The sequence below is a fragment of the Aspergillus terreus genome, genomic scaffold (genome assembly GCF_000149615.1).
Source record: "Aspergillus terreus NIH2624 scaffold_1 genomic scaffold, whole genome shotgun sequence".
In the NCBI taxonomy this organism is placed as follows: domain Eukaryota; kingdom Fungi; phylum Ascomycota; class Eurotiomycetes; order Eurotiales; family Aspergillaceae; genus Aspergillus; species Aspergillus terreus.
The window spans coordinates 2,361,480-2,374,115 of NT_165972.1; the positions used below are offsets into that span (position 1 = coordinate 2,361,480).

The 12,636-nt window shown below is 52.1% G+C and overlaps 4 protein-coding genes across 4 annotated transcripts; 1 reads left to right on the forward strand and 3 right to left on the reverse strand.

Annotated features, from left to right (window-relative positions):
• Positions 1–393: 393 nt before the first annotated feature.
• ATEG_00844 (uncharacterized protein) lies at positions 394–1,209 on the reverse strand (the record flags this gene model as incomplete). Its single annotated transcript, XM_001210930.1, has 1 exon — positions 394–1,209. One exon carries the CDS (start codon positions 1,207–1,209, stop codon positions 394–396), a length of 816 nt encoding a protein of 271 aa, XP_001210930.1.
• Positions 1,210–1,739: 530 nt separating this feature from the next.
• ATEG_00845 (SDA1 family protein) lies at positions 1,740–4,174 on the reverse strand (the record flags this gene model as incomplete). Its single annotated transcript, XM_001210931.1, has 4 exons — positions 1,740–3,594; positions 3,658–3,945; positions 4,012–4,047; positions 4,128–4,174. 4 exons carry the CDS (start codon positions 4,172–4,174, stop codon positions 1,740–1,742), a joined length of 2,226 nt encoding a protein of 741 aa, XP_001210931.1.
• A 568-nt stretch (positions 4,175–4,742) lies between these two features.
• ATEG_00846 (40S ribosomal protein uS7) lies at positions 4,743–5,709 on the reverse strand (the record flags this gene model as incomplete). The annotated part of the gene is made up of 3 exons (XM_001210932.1): positions 4,743–5,060; positions 5,166–5,349; positions 5,564–5,709. 3 exons carry the CDS (start codon positions 5,707–5,709, stop codon positions 4,743–4,745), a joined length of 648 nt encoding a protein of 215 aa, XP_001210932.1.
• A 754-nt stretch (positions 5,710–6,463) lies between these two features.
• Positions 6,464–12,393, forward strand: ATEG_00847 (putative AMP binding domain protein; the record flags this gene model as incomplete). Its single annotated transcript, XM_001210933.1, has 6 exons — positions 6,464–6,523; positions 6,611–6,633; positions 6,782–10,521; positions 10,580–10,789; positions 10,895–11,450; positions 11,511–12,393. The coding sequence occupies 6 exons, from the start codon at positions 6,464–6,466 to the stop codon at positions 12,391–12,393; spliced, it is 5,472 nt and encodes a 1,823-aa protein (XP_001210933.1).
• Positions 12,394–12,636: the final 243 nt, after the last annotated feature.

Sequence of the window (12,636 nt, forward strand, 5' to 3'; positions counted from 1 at the left end):
AGTATCTCGTCAGTCTGATCTCGCAGGCCTGTATTCGGAGCATTATCTCGAACTAAGTTGTCTTCACGTACAAGTTACGCCGAATGTCTTAAAAAGGAAAAGAGAATATATGCAGAACTCTGAAAGGTATCACTCAATTGTATCTTACTGTGTCATGAGAAAACTATGTTAAATCACCAAAACTGAATGTAAACGCTCCCACGCGGACTTGCGCGAAAATGAAGGCCAGTATATGCGAACACGGAAGTGCAAAAAAGGGTATGGACAGATGAAATGAAGTGCAAGCACTGAAACCAGCCAGTGAGCAGATCATAGCGTTGGGAAGTGGTAAAGTGTTGATACAAAGATTCTTCAAATGTACAAGATATGGAACAAGCGGGTACACAGATCAGATTAGACACCACCCATCTGGACCTCGTAGCCACTGTTTCGGCCCGTGCCATATTCCGTATCGACCTCCTCCCGTCTGCGAAGGAAGGAAGGCTCTTCGAAATCGTCCACCTCCATCCCACCGTGCTTCTGAGCCGCGACAAAGCGCCGCCGCTGCCGGCCCAAACTGGGAGCAAGAATGGTGCGTCCGATAGCCGGAACTGCTTTGTGAGCTGATCTCAGCGATGAATCCAGCCAAGTAGTCGTCCCAGGGTTGAAGGCAAACTCGTCGGATTCGTCCACATCGCTGTCATAGTCGTATGTCCGTTTTTGGCCGTGAGCTTGCGTAGAAAGCGACGCAGCGGATTCCTGGCTGCTGGGCGGGAGAGAGAACGCGTCACCATCGTCGGTGATGATCTGATCATCGGAGTCATCCATCACGGGTTCCGCGTAAGGCTGAGGTGTTGTCAGATGGCTCGGTCTTGCCATTCCGCTGAACGGAGTGAGCTCTGCGCGGGCAGTGACATATGGTCGGCATGCGGGGTAGAGGGTTGGCGTCGGTTTGATGTCATCCATTGTCTTTTCGGTCTTGGTCTTGTAGCCTTCGGCGACGGACTTGCGGACGCGCATTCCGACGGAGAATAGCGAGGCTTGGATCTTTTCAGGGAGGACGGGGGTTGGGGAGGAAGTAGCGGCGGAATAGTGGGTATGCGAAAGGTGAGGAGGACAAGTGGGGCTTGATGGTGTCGTGAAATATGTAGTGATGGGTGGCTGAAAGCGTCTGCGTTTGGAGTCTAGCGAACTGTTGTTGGTAGATACTGAGATGGTGGAGGAGGGCATCTTCGTAAGGCGCGGTAGCGCGGGCGATGAAATTGTGGCTTGGCGGGTGTATGTGTAATTATCTGTTTTTGAATCTGACTTTGTTTCAGAAGAATGAATGATAGATGTTTCGATGCTTTCTCAAAAGGAATTATGGAAATGGGGGTGGGAAGAAAGAAGAGTCGAAAGAAGATGAAGAAATGGAGGCTGGGGATTTTTGGCGGAACGCGACGCGGATTTGACGCGCGCTCTCCCGGCACGTGCTCTCTACCAATATATCCGCTTTAGGATGGTTGGAGTCTAGTATCTACCTAGATACTCTGTATACATCTTTCTCAGAACCTCGAAACTGTAAATGATTCCTAATAGCTCGTCCTACGTCTATCGACAATTTGGAACACATAATTCTTTCCGCAGAATCGTCACCACCGTCAATGACCATAGGTCGTTTACTTCGGCGTATGGGTAGATATATATATTCATGGACATGCTTGATTAAAGAATTCAGTGAGTTCGACTCTATACAATATGCTATGAACAGATACCATCTTTTAACCATTGTTTCCCCTCCTTCCACCTCTCTTCTGTCTCTCATGATGGGCTTTCAAGACATTCCGCGTTTCCACAAGACTACGCTTGCCCTTGGACTTCGCCTTGCCCAGGGTCATGAAGAAGTTCTTTCTGCGGGCCTTCTCTTTGTTGGTAGTACTCTTGCCCTGCTCCTCCTTGCGCTCCTTTCTCCTAGCCGTCACACTCTTATACTCGGAGCGATCGGTCTTCCCTTCCTTGGCATGGGCGATTCGCTCCTCGCGGGTTGCCTTTCCTGCAGACAGAGCAGCCAATCCCTCGATTTCTGCCGCAGTCAAAGCCTCATCAGTGCCACGAGAGGTGTTGTTTTGGCCACGACGGCTCTTGGGACCGGACACAAGCGCATTGACGGCGGCTTCATTGCGCAGTTCCTGAAGCTTAGCGAGATCAGCTGGCGTGAGGATACGGGTAGTTGCCAGAGCCAGCGGGTCCTTCTTCTCCTCAGGCTTGGCCGACTCTTTGTTTTCATCCTGCTTAGCTTTCTTAGCAGGAGGGCCGTCCTTTTCATCGTCTGAGTCGCTGAGATCAATCTCGGCGTCGCTTTGGACGTCGATCCAACCACCGGAACTGTCGCTATCATCATCGTCCTCCACGTTCCAGTTGGCCCAATCAGCTTCGTCATCATCTTCATCGTCCTCCGCATCAGAAGGAAGACCCTTCTCAGCACGCCTCTTCTTTCGCTCTTCCTGCTTCCACTGTTCAAGAAGCTCCAGACCCTCGATACCACCGGACTCCTGTTCTCCAAAACGCTTTTCTTTCTTCTCCCCCGCCCGGAGACCCATAGACGCTTCTTTACCACGGTCACGTCTCTTGAGCATTTCCGGGTTGTGCTCACGGAAGAGACTAAGCAGGCCTCTGGCCGCCATCACGACACCCTTATCTTTACTCTTCCTGTACATGACAAGATCTTGAAGCAAAGTCTCGTTCATTGCGAGCGGCTGTCTCGCGCAGATCTCTCTGATGGCATTGAGTCCAGCCGTAGCCACTTCTGATGCTGACGCTTCGGAAACGAACTCATTCGCAATTTTCTGAACGAGTGGTTCAAGATCATCCGGGGGAACCAGATCGTGCGATGCTTGGGCAAGCGAGGCCAAGAAGGACGTGACGGAGGGTTGACGGGGGGTTAGGTATTTCTGGAAATAGGAGTAGAGATGCATGATGTGCAGTTTATGCAGACCAACAAGACGGGTGACGAGCTGCAGAACCATGAGCTTCTGCTCCAAGTTCAGCTTGGACTTCGTGTTTTGGAGGTGCTTCGAGAAGAGCGTCTCCGCGAATCCCTGCGGATCATGCAAAAGGTGCAGCGCAGAAAAGTTCAACTGGTGAGGTTGGTTCTTCTTGCGCTCTCTCCTCTTAATCGTGGCCTTTGCCTTCTCGATGGCGCGGGCTTTGCTCCGGGTCTTCTTGTTGATGCCGACCTGGTGTTTGACCCGTCCCACATCGATCTCCTCGTCACTACTTTCATCCTCCATTTCCTCCCGCTCTTTGTCTCCTCCCAGGAAAAAGCGCACACCCCCAACAATAACCTTTTCGTTTTCGGCTAAACTGGCCTCTTTCATGACCTCGACAGCCTTGGCGTCTGACCAGATCTGCCGCTTCCACAGCTCACGAGTGAGCTTGATAGCCCATAATCCCTTAGAAGATGTACGGTCTGACGTGACCAAATTGAAAAGCACAGTCTGCATGGTACGGTTGAGTTTGTGATTCGTCGTCTTGGCATTAGATGAGCGGAGGTCCATGAGAATCTTTTGGAAAATCAGAGCCCGCAGCGTCTTGCTGGGCGTGGTGATCAGAATCGGGAAGAGCGTCTGAAGGAGCCTAAACGTCGATCCACGAGTCAGTAGTCGTTCGGACATCCACCTAGTATAGGGTCAGACATACGTCGCTGAATCCAGCAGCTCTTTCTTTCTCAGAAGAACCAGACTGCCCACGATCTTCTCTCGCAGTTCTGGTTCCAGGACCAAGTGGTGTTGCGACAAGATATCCATAAGCTGCTGCGGGAATTCCTTGGTAATGTCGGGATAGCAATCGGCCACATGCGCAATGAAATCTATTAATTCTCTGAGTGAGATAATGCCTGTATCGGTGGCCGATGCGGGTGCCGCCATGAAAATTTCCCGATGGCTCTCATACTGATAGTGTTGAGCGCGAAAGTCTTCGATATATGACCTAAAGCCCACCAGTCAGTAAAGCAATATTGTATTTGGAAATTTCTCCATTATGCGATCGGCTTACTTGGGGTCTCGTCGGATTTTATGTTGCAAGTTAGGCCTAGACAACGAGGACAGATTGGTTAGTGGCGAGCGAGATCGCTAAAACCTCAGAGAAAAAGGGCGTCAAGGTGCGCTTACAGATCAGCCTCGACCTTTTCCAAGGCCCCCAACTTCCTTTTCACCATTTCTTCAGATCGCAGTGAAAAGAAATTCTCTTGTTGTGGTGAATTGGCGGGTGTCGACAGACGATGGGGGTTGCGATGGCAGGCAAATGTTAGCTCCGAACTTTTTTTCCGCACGGGAACGGGCCTATCGATAAGCGATCAAACTCTGGAGCAGAAATCGACCAAGGCCGGACTTTTTGTAGAGCACGAACAGAATACAATAATAATTATAGTAACAGTGATCAGAACAATCCTTGAGTAGAAAGAGGTGGATTGTCTGATTTCGTTCCATTTACTGATCTACGCTTGGGCTACAGTTACTATGATAGAAAAGCAACAAACTATTCTTTTCAAGTAGAAAACAAAAGGAATTGACTTAAAGCCTGACATTTTCATGATCGCATCTCGACTACTTTAGAAGAAAGCCGTCCGATTCTCTTTTTTGGGAGCTCGCTCCCTCCCGTGACTGTCTTCAAGGTATATACAGTCGCGCAGATGCATGCAAACCGACTGAATCCTAATTAACCCCCCGTCCACTCCAGTACACATAAAACCAGACCAAACGGAGAATACGCCCAACATAACCCCTTTACCGGTTGCTCTTGGCAACACGCTCGAGCTCGTCCTTCTTCTTGATGGCATAGGAGTTCGAGCTACCCTTGGCAGCGTTGATCAGCTCCTCAGCAAGGCACTCAGCAATGCTCTTGATGTTGCGGAAAGCAGCCTCACGGGCACCGATGGTCAGGAGAGCGATGGACTGGTTGACACGGCGGAGAGGAGACACATCAACGGCCTGGCGACGGACGGTACCGGCGGAACCGATACGGGTGGAGTCTTCACGGGGACCGCAGTTGACGATGGCATCGACGGCGACCTGGAGGGGGTTCTGGTCGGTCATGATGTGGATCTGAATATCACGGCGTGGTTAGTTTTCCTCTCTCTGACCAATTGATGGGTGGACTGGATTGCCGCTGCGTTTGTGCGGGACACCAGGAACCTAGGGCACACATACGATCTCGAAAGCGTGAGCAACAATGCGGACAGCCATGAGCTTCTTGCCGTTGTTGCGGCCGTTCATCATGAGGGAGTTGGTCAGACGCTCGATGATGGGGCACTGAGCCTTGCGGAAACGCTTGGCGGCATAGCGGCCTGCGGAGTGAGGGAGGTAGACGGGGTTACGGATCTGGATGTAGTCGCTATATTCATGAAAAAAGATCTCGAGTCAGCAAATGTTCGTTGCGAATGTTCCGGTTTGATTCCTTGTCGTCCTCGTGTTTCTCTTGTCGTGTCGCAGGTCGTTTTCGCAACGCACGATTCCCCTCGCGTTCGCATCGACAATTGTCCCACGATCGACGTCCACAAATTTTCCTCGCAGGAGAAGAATCGCAAGAATAGCAGGGGATCACCTACGTCAAGGAGATGTCCCTGATCTCAACATCCTCGTAGCTCCACTTGTTGAACAGCTTCACGGTTCCCATCTCCGCGATAGCCTCCTTGGGCAGGACCTGGAAAGCCCCGGCGGGGTTTTCGACCTCGACTTCCCCGTGGTCAGACATGTTGACGCCGTATGCACCTGTTGTCGAGGGAGGGATACGTTGAAAGGTGACGGACGGTGTCGTTGGGTGATCTCAACGTCGACGATAGCGGACGGTCGGCTGAAAAGAGTCGGTTGGCTCAAGGAAATTCGAGGTGCGCCTCGCTTAGTTGTGTGGGTGGGGTTAGGGCAGGCCTCCCGCCAATGAGATATGCTCGATCAGGTGACCCTTGCGCGAGCCCCCTCGGATTGCGCTAAGCCAATCCGGTATTAGGGGTTCCATCCGGCCTCCCCTTCAATTGTACTTTAACTCCGTAAATTATGTGGACTGATAGACACGAATGTTTACGATGGAGTAGGTATGAAGAACACTAGGATAGAGGAATTATGATACTATGGAAAATATATAGAGCTCAACTTTTCACCAGCCTTGTAAAAAAAACAAACTCCGAAACTCTCATCCGCACACCAACCCCAACCGGCAAGACATCACGTGTGGCGGTGCATTGTGTCGGGCCCGCCAACTGGGCGCCACACCGCTGACGTTGTGGCTCAAGCGCGGAGAAACAGCCGAACAACTCGAACAGGTTGTCAATCCCTCGACGACATCTCAAGGGCTGCACGAGATTGGGAACCCTCCGTATTCCCCTTTAGTGCCTCCCGACTGACGCTCTGGGCCCCTGCGATGAGTATATCGTCGAAAGCAAATCCCCCAGTCGTTTGCGCACTCGGATGAAAGCCCCTCGATCAGTACACGTTCGGGCGCTTCTGTGAACATGGCGGACGAGAACCCCGAACTCCAGGCCGCTTTGCGGGATCTTGATCGAGAACTTGAGGTATGGCATTCATAGGAGAAGAGTTTGCTCTCAGTCCGGGAGACCAGTGTCTGTGTTTTGGTCGCTAACACTCGGGCTGTTGCGTAGGATGGTGATATCACGGAGAAGGGGTGAGTACTTCCCGTCAGATGTACCCCTCGGCCTGAGACTCCTAGTCGTGCTACGATACTCTCAATCAACAATCACATACTAGTTCATCAACGTTTCTATGCGCACATGCACTTTGTCAATGACGACTGAGGACTGACTTCTCCCAAGTTACCAGAAACGCCGTACCCTTCTGCTCTCCCAATTCTTTGGACCGAACAGGGCTCTGGATGTCAATGCCGCCAGTACAATGGATCCATCTCGGTCACTAACGAGCTCAAACAATGTCCCACCGGCAATCCTGAGTGTCCGACCTCCGACGGCCGATTCAAACCATGGTGCATCCCCGCAGCCTTTCGCAGCTGGATATGAGAATATCCAAGGCAACGGAAGCTTCGGATATGACCGAAGAATCAGCGGCGATACACAAAATTCCATGGTAAGAGAAAGTCTTTCGTTACAACAACTGGATCGAATGCCGTCGTCGGCTTCGTACGATTCTCTTTTCCTTCCAAAGCCCCCTCCCGGCCCCGGCGGAGCGCAAGAAGACTCGAGGACAGCAACATTGTTGAGCCAAAATTACGCGTTCAACCCCGGCGCGCCTCAGGAGCACTTTGAGGATCCGACTGGCGGCTATGAAGTAACTCCTAGCGCGCCTACGCGACAGTCAACTATGCTTGATTCACAGCAGGGTTACTTCTCCGACTTTGCAGGCCAACAGCAAGATGACTACAGAGATAGTTATGGTGGTGGAGGGTTTCATCGGTACTCGCAGTCCGATGCTTTCTCTCCCACTGCTAACATGGCGCCGCCTTTGATTCCCGCGTCTGAGCTCCATGGCCCGGCGATCGAGCACCTTCTCCCGCTGGAGCCTCGTGATATTCCTTTTGCAGTAAATGATCCTCACGACAAGAATACGCCAATGTCCAACTTTGACAATATCCCAACTGTTCTTCGGCATCGCGCTCGTGTCCATTCGAAACAAGCTGCTTATTGGGTGTTGGATCAGAAGGGAAAGGAAATCGCCTCGATAACATGGGAGAAGCTCGCGAGTCGTGCGGAGAAGGTCGCTCAAGTCATCCGCGACAAGAGCAACTTGTATAGGGGTGACCGTGTCGCTTTGATCTACCGCGATTCCGAGATCATCGAGTTCGCTGTTGCGCTCATGGGCTGCTTTATTGCGGGCGTTGTTGCCGTACCCATTAACAGCCTGGAAGACTATCAGAGCCTGAACCTGGTTCTTACTTCGACCCAGGCACATCTTGCTTTGACAACGGAAAACAATTTGAAGAACTTCCAGCGGGATATCACTACGCAGAAGCTCAGCTGGCCAAGGGGAGTTGAGTGGTGGAAGACTAATGAATTTGGGAGCTACCACCCGAAGAAGAAAGATGACACGCCACCACTCGTCGTCCCAGATCTGGCTTATATTGAGTTTTCTCGAGCGCCTACTGGGGATCTGCGTGGTGTAGTCATGAGCCACCGGACAATTATGCACCAAATGGCTTGCTTGAGCGCTATTATCTCAAATGTGCCGACATCTCCTCGCAACGTACGGCCTCACGGAGAGACTCTTATCAGTTATCTCGATCCAAGACAGGGTATTGGTATGATCTTGGGGGTCTTGCTCACCGTGTATGGCGGCCATACGACTGTCTGGATTGAGGATCGCACTGTTGAGACCCCTGGTCTCTATGCTCATCTTATCACAAAGTACCGCGCCACGCTTATGGCTGCGGACTACCCTGGCCTGAAGATAGCTGCCTACAATTACCAGCAAGATCCGATGTCGACACGGCATTACAAGAAGAATACCGAACCCAATTTCGGCAGTGTGAAGCTCTGTCTCATCGACACGTTGACTGTTGACGCAGAGTTCCACGAAATCCTCGCAGACAGGTGGCTCAGACCAATGAGGAACCCAAGGGCTCGAGAGATCGTTGCTCCCATGCTATGCTTGCCTGAGCACGGTGGTATGGTGATCAGTGTCAGAGACTGGCTAGGTGGTGAAGAGCGCATGGGCTGTCCTCTAACACACGAAATGGATCCGAACAATGAACGACGCGACTCTAAAAAGGAGGAAAGACAGGCTGGAAAGACAAACGATGGATTCGGAAGTAGTCTGCTGGGCGGTGCGCCAGCACCCGCTCCTAAAGAGCAGAAGCAGAACGAGCTCGGTGAGGTCCTTCTTGATAAGGAGGCCTTGAAGAGCAACGAAGTTGTAGTCTTGGCTATGGGCGAAGACGCCCGTAGGTTTGCTGGGACTATGCCAAATGCCGTTCGTGTTGGTGCTTTTGGCTACCCTATTCCGGACGCCACGCTCGCTGTTGTCGACCCGGAAACCAACTTGCTGTGCACCTCCAACGTGATCGGCGAAATTTGGGTTGATTCTCCGTCTCTCTCTGGTGGCTTTTGGGCTTTACCCAAACACACGGAAGCCATTTTCCACGCACGTCCTTATAGGTTTGAAGAGGGCAATCCAACTCCTGTGCTGGTGGAACCTGAGTTCTTGCGGACTGGTCTACTCGGCTGTGTTATTGAAGGCAAGGTCTTCATCCTGGGTCTGTATGAGGACCGCCTGCGCCAGAAGGTGGAATGGGTTGAGCATGGACAGGAGATTGTTGAACATCGGTACTTCTTCGTTCAGCATATGATCGTGACCCTTCTGAAGAATCTGCCGAAGATTCATGATTGTACCGCCTTTGATGTCTTCGTTAACGATGAACATCTTCCGATCGTCGTTCTCGAGTCGTACGCCGCATCCACAGCACCGACAACGTCTGGTGGACCGCCGAGACAATTGGACTCTGCTCTTCTTGAGTCCCTGGCCGAGAGATGTATGGAAGTGCTTTACCAAGAGCACCATTTGCGCGTGTATTGTGTGTTGCTAACGGCACCCAACACTCTACCCCGCGTGACGAAGAACGGGAGGCAAGAGATCGGCAATATGCTTTGTCGCAAGGATTTTGATGCTGGGAATCTCCCTTGTGTCCACGTTAAATTCGGGGTGGAGAGGTCAGTTATGAATCTCCCTATCGGTGTCGATCCTGTTGGCGGAATCTGGTCCCCACTTTCCTTAATGTCGAGACAGGAGATGGTCGGCATGCAAGAGAAACAGTACTCTGGTGTCGATTACCGTGATGTCATCATGGACGACCGGACATCTACACCATTGAACAACTTCAATACCATTGTCGACCTCCTACAGTGGCGGGTTTCCCGGCAGGCCGAAGAATTGGCTTACTGCTCCATTGATGGTCGAGGAAAGGAAGGAAAGGGCATTACCTGGAAGAAGTTCGATCTAAAGGTTGCTGCTGTAGCGACTTACCTGCGCAACAAGGTAAAGGTGCGCCCCGGTGACCATTTGGTTTTAATGTACACGCACTCGGAGGACTACGTCTATGCTGTGCATGCTTGCTTCTGCCTTGGTGTGGTTGCCATTCCTCTTGCGCCGATTGATCAGAACCGGCTTTCGGAAGATGCGCCAGCGTTCCTCCACATTATTAGCGATTTTCACGTGAAGGCAATCATCGTCAACAGCGATGTCGATCATGTTATGAGGCAGAAGGTTGTGTCCCAGCATATTAAGCAGTCCGCGCAAGTCCTTCGGATAGGCGTTCCTGCTATATACAACACCAGCAAGCCCTCTAAACAGTCACACGGTTGCCGTGACCTTGGCTTCACTGTGAAGGAGACTTGGCTGAGCGGGAACCAGCCCGCCATGGTCTGGACATACTGGACTCCCGACCAAAGGAGAATCTCTGTCCATCTTGGCCATGACACGATCATGGGCATGTGCAAAGTACAGAAGGAGACATGCCAGATGACCAGTTCGAGACCCGTTCTCGGCAGCGTACGCAGTACTCTGGGTCTCGGATTCCTTCACACTTGCTTGATGGGCATTTATGTTGGTAAGTCAAAGTGATCATGCGCCGTGTTGTGTCTCTTTTCTGATTAAGTTTCTCTTAGGAGCGCCAACATACCTCGTGTCGCCTGTTGACTTCGCACAAAATCCCATGACTCTGTTCCTCACTCTGTCGCGGTATAAGATCAAGGATACATATGCTACGAGTCAGATGCTGGACTACGCAATGACTGCATTGGCAGCGAAGGGATTCCAGTTACAAGAGTTGAAGAACCTGATGATATCTGCGGAAGGAAGACCACGTGTCGATATTTGTAAGTCTCCGTTGACAACCCTCATCTACAAGACGGATTCTAATTTTCAATGCGAAGACCAAAAAGTGCGCCTGCATTTTGCTTCGGCTAGCCTTGACCGCACAGCGATCAACATCGTGTACTCACATGTACTCAACCCTATGGTTGTTACAAGGTCGTACATGTGCATCGAACCGGTTGAGCTATGGCTTGACCTTCGTGCTTTGCGCCGTGGACTTATCGTTCCCGTGGACCTGGATTCAGATCCCAGTGCCCTCCTTGTCCAGGACTCCGGCATGGTGCCCGTGAACACGCAGATTGCGATCGTGAACCCTGAGACGTGCACTTTGGCCCACGTTGGTGAATATGGAGAGATTTGGATCCAGTCAGATGCTTGCGCCAAGGCTTTCTACGGCTCTAAGCAAGACTTTGACCAGGAACGATTCAACGGTCGAATTGTGGACGGCGACCCTAATGTGGCCTACGTGCGTACTGGCGATCTGGGCTTCCTCCACACCGTTACGCGCCCCATTGGCCCGGGAGGTCAACCAGTGGAGATGCAAGTTCTCTTCGTTCTCGGAAGCATTGGCGAAACATTTGAGGTCAACGGATTAAACCACTTCCCTATGGACATTGAAAACTCTGTTGAGAGATGTCACCGTAATATTGTCGCTGGTGGATGGTATGTAGCTGGTCCCTGAGTTTGGGCTTTTCGTGTTCATTTACTAACATGTGGGTATAGCGCTGTCTTCCAAGCCGGTGGTCTGATTGTGGTCGTGGTCGAGGTGACAAGAAAGGCTTATCTGGCGTCCATCGTACCTGTCATTGTCAATGCTGTCCTTAACGAGCACCAGGTCGTCGCAGACATCGTCGCGTTTGTCTCCCACGGCGACTTCCCCCGATCCCGTCTGGGCGAGAAGCAACGTGGTAAGGTGCTCGCATCCTGGGTTACCCGCAAGCTCCGGACAATCGCGCAGTTCAGCATTCGTGATATGGAAGGTGCCGAAAACCAGTTCGCCGAGGCCCCCGCGCCCCAGCATCGAGTCAGCCGAAGCTCCAAGCCAGGAAGCATAATGGGTAACAGCACGCGCCGCTCAACCGTTGTCCCGGATACTGAGGCTGCGCCTCGGTCTCCGGCCCCAGTCCTGGTTGAACACCCCGAAGCACCGGGCGGTACCTATCAACCCACACCGGGAGATGGTGCTCCCCTTACCAGTCCTACTGGTTCAATGCCGTCGGTGCCACAGATCGCTGAACCACGACCGGCCACGTCATCTACCAGTGGAAACACCCCTGTGCGGAGCGACGCTCCTGCAAACCCTGGAAATCCTGATCTTGGATTCGATTTTGGCGATTTCGCCAACACCGCGACGACCGCTTCTCATGGGGACAACAGCGTCCCTGCTACCGCGGCGGAGCTCCCATACCGGCCTGCCACCGGCCATGACTCCACCTACAGCCAGCAGCCGTACGCCAACTACCCAGACGGCGCTGTGGCTGGATATCACGACGTCGTCGCGGACGGCGGCGATTGGCCACAGGAAGCTCTCATGTACCAATCTGCCATGGCCGATGACGGACAGGCCTCAGGCGGAATTCAGCGAAAGCCAGCGCCACAGCTGTAAAGGGGCTGTCAGGAGAAGTGCACACCAGTGCACTTTCTGTCTGAGTGCTTTATTATATCTCCCAGTTTGTGTGATATTGTTGGAAGGACTGGGTAGGTGTCTTTGTTGAGCCCTTCCCAGGAAGCGTTTACGTTTCCCTTTACTGTTCTTGATTGTCCAACACTGTTCCTTACATTTACCTTCTGAATTTTGAGCTTTCCTGCCTGCGTCCTCTTTCCAACCATGTGTCTGGTCTTTTGTACA